At 40.2% G+C, this 25,556-nt stretch overlaps 1 protein-coding gene across 2 annotated transcripts in view; it reads left to right on the top strand.

Moving 5' to 3' along the window:
- RYR2 (ryanodine receptor 2) overlaps positions 1-25,556 on the top strand; it is a 711,493-nt gene that overhangs the window by 677,869 nt on the left and 8,068 nt on the right. For both annotated transcript variants that reach the window (XM_057308486.1, XM_057308485.1), the window contains 8 exons: positions 1,892-1,978; positions 2,604-2,822; positions 4,329-4,459; positions 5,767-5,809; positions 8,563-8,696; positions 12,535-12,595; positions 16,402-16,548; positions 18,492-18,626. In XM_057308486.1, the coding sequence (XP_057164469.1) occupies positions 1,892-1,978; positions 2,604-2,822; positions 4,329-4,459; positions 5,767-5,809; positions 8,563-8,696; positions 12,535-12,595; positions 16,402-16,548; positions 18,492-18,626 (957 nt within the window). The remainder of the gene's footprint in view (positions 1-1,891; positions 1,979-2,603; positions 2,823-4,328; positions 4,460-5,766; positions 5,810-8,562; positions 8,697-12,534; positions 12,596-16,401; positions 16,549-18,491; positions 18,627-25,556) is intronic.

The following is a 25,556-nucleotide window of genomic DNA, read 5'->3' as shown; positions in this document are numbered from 1 at the left end:
AGCACAAAGTATCCCAAACGTAAACATTTTGTAGATACCTCTGGATAATCTCTGATTTGCTGGGTTGTGATAGTTGCCATGGCGGCAGGGGCAGCATGGATGGTAGGGCATGAGGTTGAATGGGCTCCCCAATAACCCGCCATAGCCCCCGTGGGTTCCTGAAGACTGCGTTTAACTATAGTCGTGCAAAGCAAGTCCGTGAGGTCTGTCTTCCATCATCTGCCTCAGGCTCACGTGTTCTCTCTTTTCCTGCTTCTCTTTCCAATATGAGTTTCTCTGCCCACCGTTTTGCCTACACAAGACTAATCATGGCCGCATCAGGCTACTGCAGGCCCCTTGTCCCTCAAGTCTTTGTGACCTGCCAGCTCAGATAACCAAGGTTACTAACTCAGCCTCCATGACCCAGATCCAGCCTTCCACAAGGAGAACCAATGTGACTAGGCTGTGGTAGGCTGCTTTGGTCCATAAGCCATGGCGGTAAAGGCAGGGTCCTGTGTGCGAGATGCTGCCACCCAAATGGAGTGTGTACATGGAGACAGATAATGGGGTACGTTACGTTGTCCTCTTGATATGACCTATCATGCTCAAGCCCTGGCACGTCCCCTTAGATACCTCATAGACCTCTCCCCCTTCATAGTAAAGCAGATACTTGATATTTCCCATCTCCTTTTTCCTTAAACCTACTTCTCCTCTAGGTGTTTTTTCCAGCCCATTAATGGCACCATTTACGGAGTTGCTCTGACCCCAAATCCAGAAGTTACCATCTCTGAGTCCTCTCTTTCTTTCCTCCCTCAAATCCAGTGCAGTGGGAATTCTTCCCTGTTCTGTCTTCCAAGCAGGGCTAATCACTCAGTTCTTCCATCTGCACGGCTCCTCCCAGGCCAGGCCACCGCCATCACTGTCATCCCTCCTGCTCTCCTGCAGTAGCTCTAAGTAGTCCCTTGCTTCCATGCTTGCCTCCTCTCTGTCTCCCACACAACAATTGGAATGCTCTTTCTCAATTATAATCTGGTTGTTATCAAGCCCTCTTCAGATCCCCCAATAGCTTGCCATCCCACCCGAATAAAGGAATAATTCCAGTTACAATAACAAGAATAATAACGAACTTTCCCTCAGTGAACTTACGTTCAGAGCAAACCTCTGTGGAAGGTTCTGTTGTTATGCCCACTTTCCAGATGATCAAAGTGATAGTACAGGAGTGGTTAAGTGCTTGTCTGCATCTGCAGTGAGTCAGTGGTGAGGGGGGGGCTCCACAGCTGGGCAGCATGGCCCCAGGGGTCATAAACCAACCTGTTGCACTGGAAGGAACGTTACAAATTTTTATCAGAAGCCTGTAAGCCTATGTCCCCCTCACCTCTCTGACCTCATTCCCTCCCACTCCTTCCTCTCCTCTCTCACTCAAGCACACTGTCACTCTGAACTCAGAGCCTTCGTGCCCCCCAACCTATCCATGCTCCCTCTCTCTCTCCCTCTCTCTCTCTGATACACTCTCCCCCCACTTGTTCACTTGCCTAGCTCTCCCGTGGTATTCAGGCCTCTGCTCAAATGTCACTTCTTAAGATAAGCCTTCCCTGACCACCTACCTAAAATAGCACCCCCACTCCCTAAACCCTTAACCTGATGGATTTTTCTTCATAGTATTTAGCATCCCTTGAGATTATGTTTTGTTTCATTTTATCTTTAATCTGTGGATGTGTTTCTTTATCACTTGTGTCCTCCATGGTGGCCCAAATTTTCTTATTTGCTGTTATGTCTACAGCACCAAGAATGCTACTTGATATATAGTAGGCTCTCAAAAAATAGTTTTGGGTAAATAAAGGAATGCTTGATTTAAATTGCGCATGTCCATCTCTTGATTCAGTGACCTTTTAATCATTTTTTTCACCTTCAGAACTATTTTGCTCGCAACTTTTACAACATGAGAATGTTAGCCTTATTTGTCGCATTTGCAATCAATTTCATCTTGCTCTTTTATAAGGTACGTACATCTTCATCTTTTAGTAACCATTATGAAAGTACGGATGGACTGAATTGCATGCATAGATTTCACAGATCCACTAATGAGCACGTCTAAACCTATTCTAAAATATGTTTTGATGAAAGAGGAAACCTAGAGGTCAAGCACATGACTAATGGTCTAGTGGCAGGAGTGGATTTGCTCCTCCAAACTAAGCAGGAAATGCCTCACTGATGCGCATTTGGTTCAGCAGAGGGTCTCCCCAGTGTCCCTAGCCTAATTTGGCCAAATATCTCACTCGTTACCATATCTGGGTGTGCATAACTTAATTACGTTAAATTCTTTGGATAACTGGGAATGCAGCTTAGCCCTCCGTTCTCACCCCCCCTCCCCGCCCAACCCCGCATGTGTTAGAATCCTCATAACTCTTGCTTGGATTAGAAGGAATTTTAAAGAGTGTGCTCATTATTTGCCATCGGTTTTTGAAAAGCTATCTTTTTATTTTTAGCCTTTGCTTTTAGTCTTTTCATGGGACATGGGCTTCATCTCTGGCTCTTTGCTGATAAGGCTGGGTTCCCACTGTTTCTTATTGGCGCCCATATCTTAGAGGAAATGAACTGACTCTACTTTAAATGGTTTGAATCAGGTCTCCACTTCTTCTGTGGTTGAAGGAAAGGAGCTCCCCACTCGCAGTTCGAGTGAAAATGCCAAAGTTAGCAGCCTAGACAGCAGCTCGCCCAGAATCATGGCGGTTCACTACGTCCTGGAGGAGAGCAGTGGCTACATGGAGCCCACGCTGAAGATCTTAGCTATTCTGCACACGGTCATTTCTTTCTTCTGCATCATCGGATACTACTGCTTGAAAGTAAGCTAGTAAGACACCAAGGGACCCGTGTGTGTCTGTGTGCGCATGTGTCTATTGCAGGTTGGACTTCCAAGAAAGCCGACTCTGAGATGGGAAATTGACCTGCATGAGGATTATTAGGGACTGTTCTATGAGTCAACAGATGTGGGGCAAGGGAAGGAAGTAGAGGGCAACAGAGGGAAAAGTGGGGCTACCATTCAAACGTGACAGGGCACATGCATGGGCCTCAGTCCGTGAAGCTGGGATGCCCTTCCAGGGTTGTCTTGGGCTGGGACATTGGAGTCTGGCCTTCAGAGCTCCATGTTGGCTGCAGGCTGTCCCAGGAAGGGCAGGTGGCTTTAGGCCTGCTTGTTGTAGCTTTCTGTCATGTCTTGGTAATTATTCATATATTGGCCAGTTTCACCAAAACTTGACCCCATAGAAGTAACCCACCATGTCCTAGCGCGGCTCTGATGTATTAGAGTTAGAGTGCATCATGTGGAAACTTCCACCGTTGTTTTGATTGTCCTGTTATTAGGTGCCTATTTAATGCCATCATTAGCAGAAATGCTTTATAGTTTGTCACATTTCACCCAGAAAATAACACAGCTCTATCCCTAGATCCCTACCAAGAGAATAATATAATTTGGTGAATAGAACTCAAGAGTCTCCGAGTGCTCAGGGCTGCCCGTTACTTTTGCAAACCTCTTTATTTTTTCCTAGCAAGACACATTTCATGGTAATACTTTACTTCACTATCTCCTGCCTCTGATTGTGCAGCTTCTAGAAGACTTTGAAAAACCAGATCCCAGAGTAAAAGACTAAAATGTAAAATTTTCTTCAAAAATTCCTCTCCCTCCTTTTCTTTCCTTTGTCTTATGAGTTGGGGCAGGGGGAGATATGCTTGGATACTTCCAGAACGTCTGCATCCTTCTTGTATCTGTGCCTTGTGTAAAATCTGTCCAGATGAGAAGATGAGATGAATCAATATGTTCTGGAAACATTTTGGCAAACTGACAAAGATTTTTGCTGATGCTGAAATAAAAATTTATTTCAAAATGCATATGGACACTCTAAGAATGGAATCATTCAAGAGATTTTGCAAATAAAACTGCACTTTTTAGAAGCATGCATTTTGGAACATTGGTACCATTGCTATATTTTATTGTAGCTGTTCATGTCTCGTATATATAAATATATATAATAAATATATTATAATAAAAGATATATCGAATCTTTTTCTCTTTAATATTTAAAGATGATTTCTTTAGTGCAAATATCTGTAAATTTCTATGTGTTTAGAAACATAGGATTATATAGGATATCTATTCCATTTCTGTTTTTCCTAAGCCTCTAGATGTTTCTTTCTGCCTAAATATAACCAATTCATTTTCACTCAGTTTTACCCTCCTGGAAGTAACATGGGAAATATTTCTTTTTCCAAAAAGCTGTTTTGTACAGAGAGTGACCACAAGAGATGCCAGTAAATCTAAACTAATTTCAACGTGTTTATTTTTTCAAATGTAGGTCCCACTGGTTATTTTTAAGCGAGAAAAGGAAGTAGCTCGAAAATTGGAATTTGATGGGCTTTATATTACAGAACAGCCTTCAGAAGATGATATTAAAGGCCAGTGGGATAGACTTGTAATCAACACACAGTGAGTAAAGAATTATGTGAGACATTTCTATGCTCAAAAATTTCAAGACAAAAGAAAAACTTTGCTGGAGTTCCTACAGATTTGTCAAAAGTTTAGCAGAGGTGACTAATAGTTATATTTTCGGCCAAGAAAATCAAAAGACTAAGTGCTCTCAGCTCCTTAATGGATGCCATCAATTGTTTTCCCATCTGTGTTTTGAATTGCTTAATAAAAAATGGCTTTGAGTCCATTTTCACAGCACTGATGGAACGTGACATCCATGACTCAGTGTTGAGGGAAGAGTGTGGCTGCAGGTACATAACCTACAGTGCAGGGTTCTCTCCTCCCAGAGCACAGAGGTGGCAAAAGTTAAGGAAAGAGTTGTAGCATTAAGAGCAAGAAAACTGAATTTCATACTTTTCCTGTACCTAAGTTGTCAACCTGCTGTTGGTGCCATCAAGCAGCTGGGCATCAAACTAGCCAAGGAGTATGACCTGTAAAACTTAAGGCAGAGAAACAAATACTTCTTCTATACAGCAAATATTTAGCCTTGTGAGATCAAAACCCAAACTGCTAGCTGTTGCTCCAGGTATAAACCCGTCACAGAAGTACCATTGTCTACCGCTAAGGGTATTAGTGATGCAATAGTTCTTGAGTAGTTTGTACTCAAGTGTGAAATATCTTTTTATTGTCATCAGTTTTGCTTATTCTTAAAAGGTTAAAATTTCTAATAAGCTCTAAGTTTTCAAACAGGGATGATTTATTTGTGCATTATAAATGTTTACTCTGAATGCTCAGTGTTTTATTTACAACTCTAGCTGTTTATACTAAGTCAGATTGTGTTGTAATATCAAGGTGCCAGAACCGGGTTTTGGTCCCATGCTCTGTTTCCTTGAGGATAACTGATGGGAATGAGATATTTTTATGTCATAGGAAAAACAATGACAAATTTTTAGATACTTTAATTTTGAAACAGAATTAACAAAAAAATGTATGTCATTTGACACATTACAAATGACATATATTGACAAGCAAGTAAATAGAACAAGACTGCTCCTTAATAAATATGCTCATATTCTTTTCCATTAAGATAGTATCCCAGTCTTTTTGTGATTTTGCATGTATATATTGATAGAGTAGCATTTAAATAACATTTGATCTACCTATGATATAGAAAAATTATGGGATAAGATGGGACATAAATTTATTATGATTTTTGTGATTGGAAGAATGTATGTTTATATATTAAGTATGTTGTATATTCCAAACAATATATCATTATCATTTTTTCAAATATTATTTTACTTTTATGCTTTTGTATTTTTTAGGTCATTTCCCAACAACTACTGGGACAAATTTGTTAAAAGAAAGGTAATACTTCTCAAAAGGAATGCATTCTTGGTTTCTTTTCTAGAGCATAATTCAGATTTGAATTTGATGTGGCTCATACGTAAAATGAAATATCGAGGGGTGCTTTATCTGTCAACGTCATTTCAAGTGGCAGTGGAACTGAATATGAATTTCAAAAATTGCACGTAAAAAAACCCATACTCTGTAGCTATAAAATAAATAAGCACTGCTTCATCCCCTGTCCTCTGACTCAGGCTATCGAACAGTGCTCAGTCTGCCCAGTAACAGGACTTGGTGAGAATTTTCTCTCAGATTGTCTGAGAGTAGCTGATGGCCATTTTCCGGTATCGCCAGGGCTGGAATCCTGCTTTATATTACAGAAGTCAAGTCATTGCATGACAACAATGGGTTGAATTTTATTAACGTTATATAAACTTGAAAGATCTTTTTATTTTCATCAAGTTTTAGTCTCCTGATGCCCACTGCCTCAGAGTGTAGTAGGAAGAACTCCGGTACGGAGTCAGTGGTACTCTGGCACCTGCTAGCTCTCTGATTTTGAGTGTCAAGGATCATCTCTGCTCTTCCCACCACACAGGATTTTAATGTTAGATCACATTTTTGAATGAAATAATATATGTGCCATTGCTTGTATGTTGTAAAATACTATAATGATGACACGCCAGCTCCCACTTATTCTTTGAACCTTTCTAATTGCCACACTGACCCAGCTCACCCTCAGTTCTGTGATGGGTTCCAGCCCCAGGGATGCCGTCTGCACTGAATAGGCAGAAGCACCTGCCAAGGGAAGTGGTCATGTTCCCTTAGATTCCACCAGTTTAGTGTTACTCAGGACGGTTCGCAACGAGCAGCCGCAAATTTTGTGTTACCAATCTGCAGGGAGATAGAGGGCTTGCCCCAACAATGTAAATCAGGTAGATGATAAAACATGTTGACTTTTTTTTTTTAATAACAAGACTTTTTAGTTGAGAGAAGTAGCGTGTTTGTCGATTTTTATTTTGGTGCAAGTTTTTTGTCTCCTTGTGTGACCTGGCATTTTGAGAAGCATTGCGCTACCGCCTATGAGCACATCCAAAGTAGGCCAAAGCTTTGAAAGACTTATTTTTAAATAATTTTAAATAGATAATTTGAACATTTTAGTCTCCTTAATTATTTAACGAGGAAGCAGCTTTAAATTGTTAAAGCACAAGTTTCTCGGAAGGAAACTGCATATTCAGAATCAAATAAATAAATTGTAATTGGAGTTAGGACTATTCATGGCATTCCTACTGTGTGCGTGCGTGTGTGTGTGTGTGTGTGTGTGTGTGTGTGTTGCCGGGTGTGTTCTCCTGGGAATGAGGTGAGAACACAGTCCAGAGGGAACAACCACTCGGCTCATCCCAGCCCATCTGTAGTGCCGGGAGAATAACACAGAACAAATGTTTTCATGAACCTTTGTAATCAGTGTTCATAGACTCTTTACTCTTTCATATTTTCATTTACCTTGATTATATACATTTAGAGAAAGCTGATTTCTATTTCTTTCCTTAAAGATTTATTTTAGAGAGAGAGTGAGAGAATAGGGTGGGGGGAGGGGCAGAGGGAGAGAGAGAATTTCAAGCAGACACCCCGCTGACCGCAGAGCTAGACACAGGGCTCCATCCCACGACCCTGAGATCAGGACCCGAGCCGAATCAAGAGTAGGAACCCTTAACTGACTGAGCCACCCAGATGCCCCTGATTTTTATTTCTGCTAGTCCCTTCTTCCTTTCCACTAACATATTTCTTCATCCACTCTCTTCTTTCACTTTGGCATTCCCTGCGTCCTTTCCCTGTGTTCTCATTTCCTCCTTTCCTTCTGCCCTCCTTGTGCCCTCCTTTCCTACCCTCTTTACCCCTCAGCGGCTGGTCCTCTCTCCTGCTTTTGTCTCCTTACTCTTTCCATTGCCTCCACTTTCACTGCATGGGGGACCCTCATGGTCTGTCAACGTTGGGCCAAGAGTGGCTGTGTCATGGAGCTGCACCGCCTGGGCTCGGGGGTGAGCTGTGTGTGTGTGTGGGGGTCATTCAGAAGGGATTCAGATGGTGCCCAGGAACCCATGCTAGGATTTCATTGAAGACATGAGGGGGGCAACAAGGCCCCAGGGGTTACTGAAGGGCTGCTCCAGTCAGGAAACAACGGGAGTGTTGACTGGTGGTAACTGAGACCCCAGAGTGGATGCCATCACAAGTGGCCCGCCCTTGGCCAGGGGTGGGCTGTGCAGATCTTGGCTGCGGGTCAGACCCCGCCTGGTGGCTTTCTCAGCCTGTCTCTTGCCAAGCTTAGTAACCTTGAGCATGTTCTGTTTACTAAGACACAACCTCTTTATCGGCAGAACAGGGTGCTAATAACAGGAAACTCATATACTGTGACAATCCCATGAGCGAAAGTAAGTCAAAGTTCTTACCATAATTCCTGGCACAAAGAACAAATTTGGTTGAAGTTCCTTTCATTCCATCTTCTTTCTCTTCTTCTGTACTTGGCCCACCCTCTTCCTTTTGCATGCCTCCCTCTCGAGTAAGAAATCTTGTTCCTCTGAGAGGTATTATGCTGTAAGCTTGCTGTGACCTATTAAGCAGTGTGATCACAGAAAAGGAGCCATAAACAAGAATTTTAAGTGAACTTGAACATAAAGCAAATATATAGTAAGTGTAAAAATAGAGGTTTGTATACATATGCATACAGGGGGTTAGTTAATGCAGGAGGCCAGTAAAGTGCTTTCATTCCTGTCCCCCAGGTTATGGACAAGTACGGAGAGTTCTATGGCCGGGACAGAATCAGCGAGCTCCTGGGTATGGACAAAGCCGCTCTGGACTTCAGCGATGCCCGGGAGAAGAAGAAGCCGAAGAAAGACAGCTCCCTATCGGCCGTGTGAGTGTTGCTTATGCCCTTTCCTATAGCCCTACACTAAAAAAAGAAATTCAGGCATTTCTGAACGTCCTAGTGCACTGATTTTTTTTCCCTCAATGTCTGAGGAATAGAGAGAAGGGAAACAGAAAACGTAACTAAGGTCTAATTTAAACTTCGAGTATTTTCAGCTATGGAATGATTATATTTTTTCCCTACTAATTTTGGAAGGTGACTTTTTTGTTATTTACATAAAGCAAAAATAAATAAAGATTTGTGTTCTTAATTTAATTTGCTTTTTCTAATCCCTAAATTCCACTTAAGTCAAAGTCAAACATACGCAGAAGCACAATATTTTTCTTTTCTGATGCTTCCTGCCTGAAAAGAAGTTAATCTTTCTTATGTTTTAGAAGAGGGACCTGTGTAGCCTTTGTATTAGAAATGTTTGAAGTTCATATTCTTTTATTATAATGTGTTTCATTTACATAGCAAAGACTCATACGCCAGAAATACTATGTTGTCATGCTGTTACTTGGAAATTTAATTTTAAAACGAGGCACTCCTAATACTGTGCTTTAATGGAATAATATATAACTAGAAGGATGTCAACCAGTTGAACTGAATTTGTCTGAGATTGAATTTCACACAGACACATATGTAGTGTGAGTGTACATATATATATATATATATATATATATACATATATATATATATATATATACATATATATATATATATATGTATTTTGCAAATTGGATGACTTGTAATTCTGGAATAAATGTAAAGCATATGTGCTTTTAGAAATGTATTTTCTTATTGTAGCCACTTAATGATTTTAGAGGAAACATAACAGTCACCTTCCCTTTAAAACATGTCAACCTTTCTTATTTGTGTATTTATGGTCTCAGTTAACGAGGGATGTGATGACTTTGAAACTGTAGTAATTTGTAGGGCTCTGTAGGGCAGTATTACTTTGTCTCAGATTAATATTTTAGCTAGCATTTAAAAAAACAACATTTTGACTGACGTTTCTCATTGGTCATATATTTTTTAATCTACCTGAAAAGTTGTTAGAGTTACAGGGTTTTTACGAATAAAATCAGACAAGCAAATATATGACAGAAACTGCGAATTTAGATCCAAAATATCACCTGGGCACTTTAAGAAAACGCATGTGGGACTTAAAGACCATGTTGGTGTATAGAAAATGGAGCATACTGACGGTGCTGAGAACTAAGACCCTTACGGTAGAATTTCACAGAAAACAAGGACTGTGGTCAGAGTGGTGCTGAGCTTTCTACTAACATTTTCAGATCTCTGAATATAAGACTACGTCTTCTTAAATAATGAAAAAGATGGAGAAAAAATAAACAATGTGGTAAAATGCTTGAGAGCATGATTATTTTCCAAGAGAGTGATCTAAAACAACAGAAGTATTTCTGTCAGGATGCCTGAATGTCGTAGGGCAGTTTCTTACTTGATTTAAAACACTTATTATTTTTCATCCCTATCAAACACTAGGATGACATGTTTGCTATCAGCTTCATGAAGTACTGCTGTTGGAGTGGGGCTGACCCACCCCGAGGGACGGGTCATAACTGATCTAGGCCAGCCAGGGCAAGCATTTAACCTCGGGGAAACTATAAGCCAGAAGTGGAGGAGTTTTGCTAGATGGTTTTGGGATATGAGTCCCCATAAAGACACAAGTGAAATGAAGAAGATGCAGGCTGCTGGCAGCCATTCTATCCCCAGGAGGTAATCTGGCCACCTATTTATTTGATTGACAAGCCCTATATATTTGATTGGCAAATAAATATATACAAAAACAGATACATGAATCATCCTTGTATTCATTCACATTAAGATAATATTAATACACAAACCAGATAATCTTTTAAAAATTCATCTTTCTAAATGTTTTAAATAAACACTACCTGTAACTCTTTCCTAGTTGTGGACATTATTTACTAGATCTGTATTCTTCTAATTTTATTATCGATATTTAAAGCCTGCATCTTCTTCATTTCATTTGTGTCTTTATGGGGACTCATATCCCAAAACCATCTAGCAAAACTCCTCCGCTTCTGGCTTATAGTTTCCCGGAGGTTAAATGCTTGCCCTGGCTGGCCTAGATCAGTTATGATCCGTCCCTCGGGGTGGGTCAGCCCCACTCCAACAGCAGTACTTCATGAAGCTGATAGCAAACATGTCATCCTAGTGTTTGATAGGGATGAAAAATAATAAGTGTTTTAAATCAAGTAAGAAACTGCCCTACGACATTCAGGCATCCTGACAGAAATACTTCTGTTGTTTTAGATCACTCTCTTGGAAAATAATCATGCTCTCAAGCATTTTACCACATTGTTTATTTTTTCTCCATCTTTTTCATTATTTAAGAAGATGTAGTCATATATTGAAACCTATTATAAATATTTATGGAACTTTCATTTATTTGTTTTTGAGGGTTCAGAAACTGCTGTTCTTTATTAAATATCTAAACTTGTCCTTAGAAATTTTTTTTAATGTTATGTTAGTTACCATTCATGGAACTTTTAAAAAACATTCTTTAGTAGGGGCGCCTGGGTGCCTCAGGTGGTTGAGCATCAGACTCTTGGTTTTGGCTCAGGTCATGATCTCAGGGTTGTGGGATCAAGCCCCGTGTAGGGCTCCACGCTCAGCAGGGAGTCTGCTTGAGATTCTCTCTCCTTCTGCCCCTCCCCCAATAAATGTTTTTAAAATCTTTATTAAAAAAATCTTCTTTAGTAATAAAATTGATTCTAGCTCACAGATAACTTTATTTCCTTAAAATAAAAAGTCCTGGGCTAAGGTGAATTAAAACTTAACCTTTGGGAGTGAAGTCTCCTAAGAAGTCAGTTTTGGTTAGCAGTGATTGATCCTAGCACTTATAATTTAAGATTGGCCTTCTTAAAAGAAATGACTAAAGAAGTAATCAAAGACTAAAACAGCAAAGTCTAGAGAAGCCCTTTTGAAAATAATACTGATATTATATTGTGTTATATCAGTTACCTGGAATATTGGAAAAGCTAACAAAGTTGTAATTTTTGGCCCATAGATCAGTGGCAAGTTCTGAAAAAAATGAAAATTAGAAAGTGTGTTTTAATACACGTATATTTAATCTGCAAAGATCATGAATATTTATGCTAAGATGTATTCACTCAACATGTATTTACTGAGAGACATTCCATGTATCACATAATGTGCTTGGTGGGCTCGGGAGTTCACAGACTAGGGAGAAAGGCACAAATGTTCATACATAGATATCTATACACCCACAACCACAGAACAAGTGGGAAATCATAGTAAGTCTAAGTCTACAAGGTGAATCCCTTCTTGGGTAGAGAATGCTTTTGAAAATAAAAAGAAACACAAACAAGATGAAAAAGCCCTTTCATTGGCAAATTAACTATAGCTGTAAAATGAATGTCCCTGTTTATGCAAGTTTTTATTAGTGTAAGTAAAAATTATTTTGTTGGAATGCATTTACCATCTATAATGAAAGCTAGTGAGGACACTTGATGCACTCATGCTGGTTAATTTGGCAGAGTTTTCAGGAATCATTCTTACATAAGAAGTGAGTTTACCTTAAATTTGATGTAGGACAACAAAGGGCTATTCTTAAATCTTGAAGTTGAAGGTGGCGATGCTTTGTTTTGTTTTGTTTTCCAAGATCCCTCTGAAAAGCCATCACAAAACCCTGGAACACATCATCCACCCGGGAAGGAACTAATTTCCTGACATGGTTGCCAGTTTCATCCCATGGAAGGAATTTTGGCAGGCTTTTGCGAGCCTCTGTCTCTGCTTCACGTGCCTATCTACAAATCCTTCTTTTTTGTCTTTCCAGACTGAACTCTATCGACGTAAAGTATCAGATGTGGAAACTAGGAGTCGTCTTCACCGACAACGTAAGCCCTCTTTTGTTTCCACAATGTATACTGCACTCACATTAGATGAGTTGGCTGGGCTTCTGCATATGGATCCACAGTTCGTTAAGAAAGTTAATCAAATACCAATTCATTTAATACACATCATTACTTGACAATGACCAGGGAAACATATGATTAATTAAGCCAATCTCTCATTCCATTTCTTTCAATAGCCAAAAAATTAACATGAAAATGTATTTATACAAGAAAAATTTGAAACTGAGTTGCAAATTCATGTGCATTTTCATTTAGGTTTTATTTTTTTTATGTTTTTTTCTTTTTCTTTTTTTTTTTTCATTTAGGTTTTAGTTGGGCAAGGGTATACTTCAAAGTTTTCTAGAGGTTAAAACAAAAGTTCTAAATAAATAAAAATTTTAAAACATTAGTTGTGATAAATTTAAGTGTCCCCCAATTGAGTACATTAAATTATTATATTTTTTGTTCTTGATTGATCTTTCTTTTCTCAAAGAGCCTACGAGCCTATGAACTAAACATAGAGCCCAAGTATATGTCCAAATATAAGGAAAAAAAACACCTAGAACTAAAAGCCACCACTGTCAGCTCAGACAGTCCCATTTTACTACCCTGACTTGCTCAATAGCTTGATATTTTTGACTTTTAGAATTTTCAGTTTAAAAAACTGTTACTATCACTTGTTTTTATCGTCCCATTTGCTGTCTATGGGAAGTTGCTGGAGACAGTCATGAAACTCTGATGGATGGATCAACTACAAATCTTTGCTGTTGGGCTCAGCTCATCTCCCAATGACTCATAATCCTCTTACCATCCTCACGCACTTCCCTATGAAGGGGAGCGTAGGAACACACCCAGAGGCCTAGCCCTAGACCTTCCACTGTTCTTGCCTCTGTGCTTTCTCCCTTGGATGTCTCATTTAGTCTCAAAATGTCACTATAATTAGCACTGACTTTTATAGTGAATGTTAGTTCTACTCTCCTAAAGGCCATGACAGCTCTCAAATTCTCCTGCCTCTATCTCCACCCCTACCACACCCAGCCATGAGCCTAGAACTCTGGATCTCTTAAAGAACTCTCCAAAGAGCTCAAAAACGAGTCTTGTAAGTATCCTTCAGAACTGTCAACTGTTACCTTATTAACTAATTTCTCATCTAATAATGGAAGCAACTCCCTTGAGTAAAAAGGAGACCTCCTCATCTCCAGCACTGGTGTTTTCCATTCAAGTAGCCCTGCCATCTTGACCTCTGTCTGCGAAGGTCAATCCTCCTTGACCTCCTCATGTGCCATAGTACTTGCAGCGTGCCCAATATTCACCTTGCCATGCAGTTTTCTTGTTCTCCAGAGAACTGGGGCATGGACAGACTTCTTCAGACTTCTTCCTGATATATTATTATATCATTAATCCTCCTACAGTTTCATGGCTTCTGTTTGGCCAGTCACCGCTCAACATGTCTTCAGTCTTCAATAGTGTAGTTTCTGTCTGAAACACAGCTGGGGTTACCAGATGTAGCAGTACATGATTCCTAGTTAAATTTAAATTTCAGATAACTAAATGTAGACACTTTTATATTTATATCCCAAATACTGCATGGGACATACTTAATCTAAAAATTATTTATTCTTGGGGCACCTGGCTGGCCGTCAGTGGAGCAAGTGACTCTTGATCTTGACGTTGTAGGTTTGAGCCCCACATTGGGCCGGGAGATTACTTAAAAATAAAGTCATCTCTCTCTTAATTAAATGAATAAAAACTTTAAAATGGGGGGGGTACCTGGGTGGCTCAGTCGATTAAAAATAAAATCTTTAAAAATAAATAAATAAATAATAAAAACTAGTTCTTCTTTATGTGATGTTTCACTGTAACTGGGCGGCCTGTGTTTTTATTTGCTGAATCTGGATGTCTAAGCAAAATCCCCGTGTAGTCTACACACGTACCCTTGGCTCAGTTTATCACCTGTATTAGGTTCCTTACCCATCTTATGCTTACAAACCTGTCCTTTCTCCTCACCCTTTGCCTTTCTTAATAGCCTGCTAGATGTGTCCATCCAGATGCCCTGTGACAAATGTGTCCTCCCCTCTCCTTCCCACTAAATGCAGTCCCCATCCGCCATTTTCTCTTTCTCTCAGTATTTTGTTGTTCTTGTTACCTGCACTCAAATGACCAGCTTGGACTCCTCCTTTTCCTTCTCCTACCACTATATACACTTAATTATGTGCCTAATCGGATTGTCATTCTGTCCTCTGTGATTCCCCCTTCTGCCCTGGTCAGTTCTGCTGCTAGTCATGGCTCTCATAACCTTGCCAACCTGTGGGGTCAGCCAGTGGTGTCCTAATGTAATGGCTCTGCCACTTGCACCTTCTTTTAGGAAAGAGCTTGACCTGAGTTAGCTCACTTGCCTTATTTGTAAATTTGGGGCTAAAATTGCTTGCTTATCAGGGGTCTTGCTAGAATAAAACGAGAGACTGTATGTGCAAATATATGGGGCCGTGACCAGCACTTGGCAGGCATGCCAAACACTTTCATTAGATGCTTTTCATACACCATTATTCTGTACGATACTCCAGGGGCTCTCATGGGCCAAAAGATGTGCCCACATCCCTTCATGTGGCCTTGAGGCCTTCCAGCCCTGCTGTACATGTCCAGACTCATCTTCTGAAACAGAAACTGTCATTCTTGAGCGAGCACATTCTGCATAGACTTATCTCAGTGTCTGTTTTCAAATATTGTTTTCTTTTTTTCAGCCTGATTTTTAACTTCAGCCCCAAGCTGCCCATAAAAACTCTGTACCACTTCACCCCCCTCTGTCTTGTTTTTGTTCTAAGACTGAAGATATATTCTAGTCAAAATGAAGGTTTCCACCCTTTCCCAAAATAGGCATCTCCTGACCCCACTGACAAAACATGACTTTTGCCCAAGAGACTCTAATCCAGAAGTAAGCATGATCACAGTATCTTTTCTTCTACTTTATTCATTCTCCTCCCCTCAAAAAGCATATACATTTTCTAGCCTCTGTAAAGTTAATCCTGTATGTTGATTGTAATCAAAATTTCTACATTTCATACCAACTGTATTATTAAGTTTATTATAGCCTTCAGTGACATTAAATAGTATTTGCATTTTTCTCCTCAACTTGCTTTGGCTCATGTAAAGTGAGATGCTTGGTTAAGACACCACATATAATCTCTTATAACTAGTAGGTCTCTACAAACACGGATTTAGTGAGTACGTAAATAAAAAATGAAAGAGCAAAGGAAAAGAAGAAGGGAACGTCTATTGGTTCTTTGGTTGACTGTAGAGCAGGGGCTCCCAGCAGAGCAGGGGCTCCCAGCAGGGGCAGTTTTGTCCCCCAAGTGACATTTGGCAATGTCCGGGGACATCTTTGGTGGCCATAGCTACCAAGGGAGAAGGGAGCTACTAGCATCTGGCGAGTAGAGACCAGGGTTGCTACTAACTATCCCACAATGCCCCGAACAGCGCCCACAACAAAGAATTATCCAGTGTAAACTGTCAGCAGCGCTGAGGTAGAGACACTTTGCTACCAAATATTAAGTCAATAAAATTTTCTCTGTGGCAAGATTTGCAAGAACACTCTCTCTGATATAAAGGAGAGAATGACATTGAACCTCTCAGAACAAACCAAAAGAAAATAAAATACACAAACCGATGTCACTAATTAGAATGATGTAAATGTATAGACTAAGAAGGTAAAGTAAATGAAGTGATTATAGTAGAATGAAATCAGAATAGCTTTTGACAATAGTCACTCATTCTATCTTCTGATATGCTTCCCTCCTGTTTTGTCTTCTCAGTCCTTCCTCTACCTGGCCTGGTATATGACTATGTCCGTTCTTGGACACTATAACAACTTTTTTTTTGCTGCTCATCTTCTTGACATTGCTATGGGATTCAAGACGCTAAGAACCATCTTGTCATCGGTAACGCACAATGGCAAGCAGGTAAAAGCTGATCTTTTTTCCCTCCTGCAAAAACCAAGAAAACCCAACAAATAGCTAACCCAAATAAACCCAACCTCCAATGGCAATGTACAGTTGTAAAGATTTTTTTGAATGGAGGGTCTGCATTTTTTTCTTTTATAAACCATGAGGATTATTAGTTGAAGAGTCCCCTAAACCCACATTCAAGTCATGGCTTGACTGATTCTCTGAGTGACCTTGGATCACTAACTCATTGAACATTTTTAAATCTCTACTCATTTTGTAAAATGAATGCAATAAAAATACCTGCCTTTTAGATTTGGAGAAAATTAAATAAAAACATAAATGTGGAGGTGTTAGCACAGGCCCCGGCACATACAAAACACCCCAGGAAATAATTTTTTCCCAATATGATGTTCACTCCATTTGATACTATAGGAACCAAACTGTGTAGCATCCTGCGGCACTAGCTGTAATAGTAATAAAGCACGAGATGCCTCGTTCTTAATTTAATGTACTATTTCAAAAGTGGGTATCTGGGTATTCTTTTCTCGACTTTTACATTGGGCAGACAAAATAATATAGTTTCATGCTTGACAGGGTCATACTTAGAGTACGTACATGATGGCTTAGTTTCAGATAATCAATGTACGTTTTAATGGAGCCCAACTGTAATGTGAAAACTTTCATTATTAATAAACTTACCATAGAGGCATGTAGTAATTGATTCATTCTCTATCAAGTGTCCACTGGGAAGTAACACATTCTTTGTCAGTTATTTGGCTTAACAGAGTCCTTTTCCATAATTGTATAATCCAGTAAATCGACGGCCCTGCAAAAAACTGGAACTGTGTCCTCTGTTAAATTCATATGATTCACAGTTAAATTTTCATGACCTTTAGTTTCCTAAATTTCAGCACATTGTTCTTACATACGTCTCTTTAGTTTCTGAACGTATGACATCAGCAAAAAAGCGTTACTGTGCTTATTCATTGACAGCATTGAATTCCTAATATATTTTAAAAACTGGAGATGCTGTGTCTATTGTGTATTTTCACACAAAAGTTCTGGCACTAGTTTCAATTAACTTCTAAAATTTTGTTGTGATTATTCCTTTTTTTTTTTTTTTGAGCTATCAGTTTTTCATTTGCAGAAATCTAGACAGCTTCATAGTCCTTCTAGGTAAAACATGCAGAAATTCACAGTGACATTGTACTTAATTTGTAGAAGTGAATTAAGCCCTCTATTCAAATAACATGTTTTCTCCAGATAATTATAAAGTGATTTTTTTAAAGATTTTATGTATTTATTTGACAGAGAGACAGCCAGTGAGAGAGGGAACACAAGCAGGGGGAGTGGGAGAGGAAGAAGCAGGCTCCCAGCAGAGGAGCCTGATGTGGGGCTCGATCCCAGGACTCTGGGATCACGCCCTGAGTCGAAGGCAGACGCTTAACGACTGAGCCACCCAGGTGCCCTTATAAAGTGATTTTTGAACGACTTAATGTATGCTGCCACAGTCCAGAACATAGGGATTTGTTGTAGTCAGAGGAAGGAGACAGAAAAAAGAATGCATTTTGGTCTGTTTAGAGTTTCTGTGATAAAACTTGAAATATATTTTCACCAAGTTGGTGAAAGTCATGTTTTCAACATATGCATACTATGATCAATTTGGACGTAAAAGTAAATCAGAGTTTATTCCTATTGTAGCTGTAGTATGCATTTACTAGCCAATTAAGTAGGCAAGTTGTGCATGAAATAGTCTGAAAACTTGATAAAATGAAGAGAATATGAAAATAAATTTCCCCCCTTAGGGGGTAAGAAAGGTATGGAATGAGGTATGGATTCCATTACTTTCCAGTCAACAAATCCAGCTATGTGCTCATAGAATGCTTTCCTCACACACTAATGTCAGCTATGCCAGTCCTGCATTTCTAATGCATCTTCAATGTCACATTTCTTTCCAGCTTGTATTAACTGTTGGCTTATTAGCTGTTGTCGTATACCTATATACTGTGGTGGCATTCAATTTTTTCCGAAAATTCTACAATAAAAGCGAAGACGGTGACACTCCAGATATGAAATGTGATGACATGCTAACGGTAAGTTCATACACTTGATCTCGTATGAATGAAAAATTTCTCCTGCTTCTTCAGTCTGAGTGGCTGTGTAGTCACTCTTCAGCCACGTGGAAGAGAAAACAGCACACACAGTAAAAAGTTATGTGGCATACAAAAAACCGTTTTTCAATGTTTATGGAACATAAAGGACCATTTCTACCATTTTTGCACATCTGCTGCACCAAACTGATAATGAATAGATTTCCTACATAAATAACTTAGAATTTGAAGGATTAATATCAGGGCTTTAGCTTTAGATTCCAGGACAGCAGGTAACATTATTTCCTTGGGTAATATTTTGAAGCCTTAGTGACTTGTTCACTTTAATGGTATTAACATTCCTGAAGTCCAGATATTAAGTGACATCACTTAAGTCCAAAAATATATCTCTTAACTGTTGGCTTTTGCTTTTATATTCAGTATCCTGGCTTGAATTACCTTTTTAGTCTTGGTTTTAAAATCAGTGGATGTGAAAGTTTTCATGTTACTCTGTCACTGTTCCGTAACCCACCTCTCTGAAAATGGCAAATCGTTAGGTTATGCAACATGAGCTCTTAGACTGGAAATATTTACCTCTACCTGAAAGGAGATGACTCTTCAATGAGCACCAAATCAAAATACCTATATAAATGGGGTTAGTGGGGTAAAAGACTAACAACATGATAGTTAGATTACTCTAGAAAAAATAAACATCCCAAAAAAGTAGTGAGAGAGAACTAATATTATAAAAACGAATACTTCAGGCATGTTTTGAATTAGAAAATGATAAATCTGTGGGGTAGGATAGAGAGTCTAGAAAAACATTAAGATAAACTTGGAAATTAGAAATATGATAAAAGTGGCTTTTGAAATCATGAATGAAAAAGAATTCAATAAATGGTATCGGTACTATGGATGTGCTTTTGAGGAAATTTTGATAAAAACTGCTACCAGCCTAGTTCTTTAAATAAAGATAAATTCTAAATGAAACAAATATTTTAATGCAAAAAAAGAACAGAATTTGACTTTTGAAATAATAACAATTTTTAAATGGGAAATGGTATTTCTGAGTATGACATAAAACCTAAGATGCACAGAAGCCTAAAACCTTACTTTAAAAAGGAATAACTGTAAGCAAAATCTTAAAGACAAATGAGAAACTGGGGAAAATATACTCAACACTATAACAAAGGGCCAGTGTCCTTAATTTACTGAGTCCTTATCACATCACTAGGAAAGAAACAAGCCAATAGAAAAATAAACAGACTATGTCTAGACAACACGTGGTAAAATTCAATCAGCTTATAAATTGGGAAAATACTTACCCTCTATTGTAATTAAAGAAATGCAAATCAAAACAACTGAGCGCCACTTTTTACCTATCAGGTTTGCAAAATGTTTAAGTTTGTTAATACCCACAGTTGTTTAATTGAGGGAAAACTGGCACTTTCATGAACAGTTGTTGGGAATTTAAATTAACACTGTAATTTTAGAGAAATTTTGCAATATCTCTCACATTTTTAATTGTACTTACCCTTTGCCTTGTCAGTTCCACTGCTAGTATTGATTTAAGTATTTATTTACAAATATGCCCCCGTATGTTCAAGGATACTCGCTGTTATCACAAACTGGAAATAATCTAAATTATCAGGAGTCCCGATTAAGTCAATTATGGCAAATCCATACAATGGAAAAGTAGTAGCTATTTAAAAATAATACAGATCTGCACATGTTGATATAGAAAAGCATACAAATTGCATTTAAGTTGGGGGGAAAGCAGATCTTGAACAGTATTATGATAAGATCCTAATTGTGTGTACACACACACACACACACGCACTAGAATGTACATATTAGATATGCTATAATATGGATACAGTGTTTCTGGAAGGATACGTAGGAAACTGTTAACAAGGGTTCCTATAGGGAGTAGGACCATAGATTAAGCAGAAAGTAAACTTACACAGTAAGACACTGGTCATTGGTTAAAGCATAACACCCACCAGAGTCGCTAACACGCAACACTTTACAATCAGTAAGGAAGTACTTTAGAGATCCTTTACCTCCTCTTCTGGGAGCTGCTTTTAATATTCACCTTGCCTTCCCTACCTGAGGACCCTGAAGACTAGGGGTAGCAGCTGGCTAGAGGCAGGGTGGGGATCAGAAGGCTGGAGGAGGTGGCAAGGCACAAAAGAAACTCAGGAAGTACTAATACCAGGTTGTTGTGTCTCCACTGACACCAGGGAGATTCATTTTTAGTCCAGGAGAACCCCCTCCCACCCCATCCCCTGTGGATCTAAATCTCAAAGTCCACACTCATTGGTCCAAAGGTTTACTGAGGTCATGCATTCTCAGAGGGTATGGTCCTCATGCATTGCTGAAGAATGCTGGAAAGGTGGGATGACTTCAGGTAGTGGCATTGAGGGGCCTGTCTTAGGGAGTAGGAACAGTGTGGCCTTCATCCCCCTGCCTCCTACCACACTGGGACCCCTGCAATATCCTAGTCTCTCCTTCTAACGTCATGAGTCAGATTTGACCTGTTCAATTATCCTAATGGTATCCTTGGATGACTACTTTTTGAATATCACTCTATGTGTTTCCATTGCTTTTGTAAATTTTGCCAATGTGCTTATTATGAGAAGAATACAAGCATGATTTGAATAAGAGGTGGGTTAGAAAGACAGCTAGCTGCCTTTACCAACTGCATGGGGCGTGAATGGAAAAGGCAGACAAATTTGCCTCGCTCTAGGATGAGGGAATAAAGCTTCTTGAAATTTTCAACTATGGGCTCAGGACTGAGCCTGGATTCTGCCTCAGTGGAAGGGATTTCTGCCCTTACCAGTGAGACTACCTACCACCAGCTCTGTTGTGCGTGTTTGTATCTCTAGGCATAATGACAAGCTTTCTGTCTTGCCTTTGGCTGGGGCGAGGTTGGGGACATCACAAGGATACCTCTTAGATGTGTTTTCTTGCAAAATTAGACTCAGTGCCAAGATACAAACATCTCAGCTGCCAGCTCTGTCACAACTGTGTATGGCTGACGAGCGGGCCATCCACACAGGAGGCTGCGTACCGTTGCACACGCCCACATCTAGCTGATTGTTCTTAAAAACTATCGCATCAGAAGCCATATTGCCTAGATTTCCCTTACAGTGTTAGGTCTCAAAATGCCTTTTAATTTGCCTGTTACTGATACTTGTGCAGCGAGGTTTGAACAAGCCAACAACATGTAAAACGTAACTGATCGCTTATGGTAGTGCTCATCAGAAGTCATGGCTTAGCAAAACCAAGTAGCTAGCAAGACAGAAGGATGGAGTAGGAGGTGGTCAGGTTTGATTTCTTTCATGAACTTCTCAAAAGAGAATCTTTCCTTTATATCCGTCTCCAGCATTTAGTCTTCACGGAGGGAAGCCTAGTATTGTTTGCTTGAGATAGGTTTTCTTCACTCTTGCCCTACTTTCTGGGCATCATGCTGAGCTTCCACTGCCTTTGTTATTTCTGGTTGTTTCCTAGTATTGCAGGAACATTTTAGATTTTCACCGGGTCCTGGTTCACCGGCCAGTGTTTCAAACCTAACAGCAGGTGGCGCTGTAGCTGCAGTTTTCCAGACTAGCTGCCGATGCTTCAGACTTCGCTGGCCTCCTCCCTCTCTCTCCTCCTTCTTTCCTTCCTCCCCTCCTCTCTCTTTCTTCTTTCCTTTCTTCCTTCTTTTCTTTCTCTACTTATTTATTTAGGATCATGCTGTTTTGAGCCTGAGAATCTAATTAAGCCAGCAGTATCCGAAAAGAATTTGAACCTCCTCTCGAAGAACTTAGGAGAAGAAAGTGAAAAATGACCCAAAGTTCCAAAGCCCTGGGCAGAAAGATGATTGGAGCTAGACAGCCAGGGAGACCGGCATGCCATATATAAAGACATTCGTCTCAAAAGGGGTGGTTCTCAACCTCCAATGCATAGACCATTCACCAGGGCAGCTCTGTATGAATCCACAGGTCGGTGAGGCCACCCCCAGATCCCTTGAGTCAGAAACTGCAGGGAAGGTGTCAAGACCTGTGTATTTGGGGGAGGGGGGGCAAAAAAGCCCAAAAAACTTTCCAGGTGGTTGAGATAACATGGCACTCCTAGGGAAGTAACCAGCTTAGATGATTGTTCTTTTCTTTTTTCAAGATTTATTTATTTATGAGAATGAGAGTGTGCCAGGGAGCAGGGGGAGCAGGAGGAACAGGAGGGGCGGAGGGAGACAAACCCCATGCTGAGTGGGGAGCCCTACGCAGGGCTCGATCCCACGACCCTGAGATCATGACCTAAGCCAAAATCGAGTCGGACGCTGAACCGACTGAGCCATCCGGGCACCCGCATTCCAAATCACTTATTTTACTCTCTCAACAAGTAATCTGTCTCTGTCTCTATCTCTCCCCCCCCACCCCTTTTCTCTTTGGTCAGGATAAAGATCTTATAAAGATCTTCACCAATCGACCAGAAACTGTTCCTCCTCCGTTTTCCTAACGCTGCCGTAAACAGTGTTTAACCCCGACATGAGTCCATTGAGATGACTGGGGGAGAAGCCACAGAATAGTAAATTTTGAGAATTAACAACTATTTCCAGCATCTGTAGTGCCAGGCACCTTCCTTCCTTGTGACTCAGATTCTCCTGGAATGACATCTTTCCATTCTCCAGCTCTGACAATCAGGTCGGAGCTGATTTTGTGAGAAGGAAGCTGAACAAGAAGTTTTCTGGGGCGCCTGGGTAGTGCAGTGGTTAAGCATCTGCCTTTGGCTCAGGGCATGATCCCAGTGTTCTGCGTTCGAGCCCCACATCAGGCTCCTCCACTAAGAGCCTGCTTCTTCCTCTCCCACTCCCCCTGCTTGTGTTCCCTCTCTCGCTGGCTGTCTCTCTGTGTCAAATAAATAAATAAAATCTTTGAAAAAAAAAAAAAAAGAGGTTTTCCATTTTCCAGAGCAGAATGATAACCTGATGGCCCCCTGCTCACAGTGTTTACCACACTATCTCATACTCCACCGCAGCAGCCATCTACCTACTATTTCTGGGGATAACCAGGTAGTGAAGGTTAAGGTTGGTAAAATAAGTATCAAAATCCCACAGGTGAACCATGCATTTTATTCTTTTACAACATAGTATCTTATTAAGCCTAAATAATCAAATCCATAAGACTACCTATCTTTTCCGCGTGGCCATAAGCCTATTATTGAAATATGGTGGAATCCCTTTTTTGGCATGGGAGTTGCCACAGAATCAAGGTGAACAGAGAGACAGGGATATTGCTGGGAGAGGCTAGATGACTGAGATCTGAAAATCTTAGAATAGTTAACAGTCGACATTTACTTTGGTAATTCAGCCCCATTTCCATGGTCTTGTCTCCAGCTGTGCATGTCTAGAAAGTAAAAGTGAATCATTCTCTTGAGGACAGACTCCTAATAACCAGGCTCCTAAGAGTGAGATGTATGAGTCAGAATACCAACATCCTACTCATCAAGAGTTTGTGCCACACGTCAACACAAACTCTATGTTGGAAGCCAAATTATACTCCAAAGTCTTGGTTAGCAAGATTTAGCAAAAGGAAGGAGCTAGATGATCTTCGTCCCCTACATGTCACAGAAGCAGGACTTGGAGAGCTAGGACATTCCAGAACCTGGATGGGGAGTTGCAGTGATACACTGTTGGCCCAACATGGATATAGTATGAGTGTGGGAGCCAAAGGGCCAGAACTGGATATGGAGAAGTGCCAGACCAGAGCCAGGCAGAGTGTCAGAACTGAGTCCAATCCAGAGAGGGGATTGCAAACAAAGGTAAGTATGGTGAAGCCAGGAAAGGATGGCCTATGTTCACTAAGTGAGGAGCAGGCAGCTGCAATAATTATCTATGTCCCGTGGCCACGACTGAGCATATACGAAGACAGATCTGGAGAAAAACGTACAACCCGATCTTTTTCTTAATAAAAATAAATGCTTATGGTAAAAATAATCCTAACAGTATGCAAGAGTATACAGTGAAAATAAAATTTCCTCTTCCTACAGATCCACTGTTCTGAGTTTCAAGCACTGTTTTAGACACACAGCTATTGGAAATTAATGCAGTGTCCCAAGGGTACTGTTTTAAGTGACTGTCTTCAAAATTTTACTCCAGAGTTTGGTTCAGTATGGGGTACCCAGAATCCCAGTGTTTGTGCCTCTAGGAGATCCAGGTGCATGGTTTGGTTTAGGCACCATTGGGCTCACTGGGTTCCAGAGAATGATTTTCTGGGCCTCTCTGCAAGAGGGACCCCGTACCTGAGCTCCAGAACAGTTCTGCAGGGTGGGGGGAGGGGGAACAGTAGCAGAGCTGCCTTGTGATAATCTGTTCATGGTGTGCCAGGCTGACAAACTTCCTTTCTGAGTGATCCGATCTTTTTTTAAATTCTGTTCATTAAATTCCAGGCGTCTGACCCAGGAAACCTTTTATCTGTATCTATCACGATTAGCTGTTGAACTATGAGCATTTTGGTGTTCCCTTGCTGCCGGTCCTATGCCTGCACCTTGTGCTTTTTAAGGTGATCTGAGAATTTGAGGTTTATGGGTCGAGGCAATGAAGTCTCCATGAGAACGCTGATCAGTCATGACTTTCACTCCTCATTCATTCCACAAGTGATTTATAAGTTCCTGTCATGTGGTGGACATTCTTTTAGGCACTGATAACAGAGGAGTAACCAAAACAGTTCTTCTTGTAATGAAGCAATCCTATTGGAGTGAGGAGATCATAAAGCATCAGAAATAGGTAAATTGGAAATACAGGTCTGAAATTCAGGAAGGAGACCCACGGTGTAAATAGAAATGTTTTTAAGTGATTAGCACAGAGATGAGAACTTAAGTATGAACCTGGGCAAGGGAGTGTCCTAACAGAAGAAAGGTCAGAGAACCCAGTGCTCGGGCATTGGTTCA

Source organism: Ursus arctos, unplaced genomic scaffold (assembly GCF_023065955.2).
Source record: "Ursus arctos isolate Adak ecotype North America unplaced genomic scaffold, UrsArc2.0 scaffold_7, whole genome shotgun sequence".
NCBI lineage: Eukaryota > Metazoa > Chordata > Mammalia > Carnivora > Ursidae > Ursus > Ursus arctos.
The sequence above is the reverse complement of the archived record's forward strand: the minus strand, read 5'-3'. Positions and strand labels throughout refer to the sequence as shown.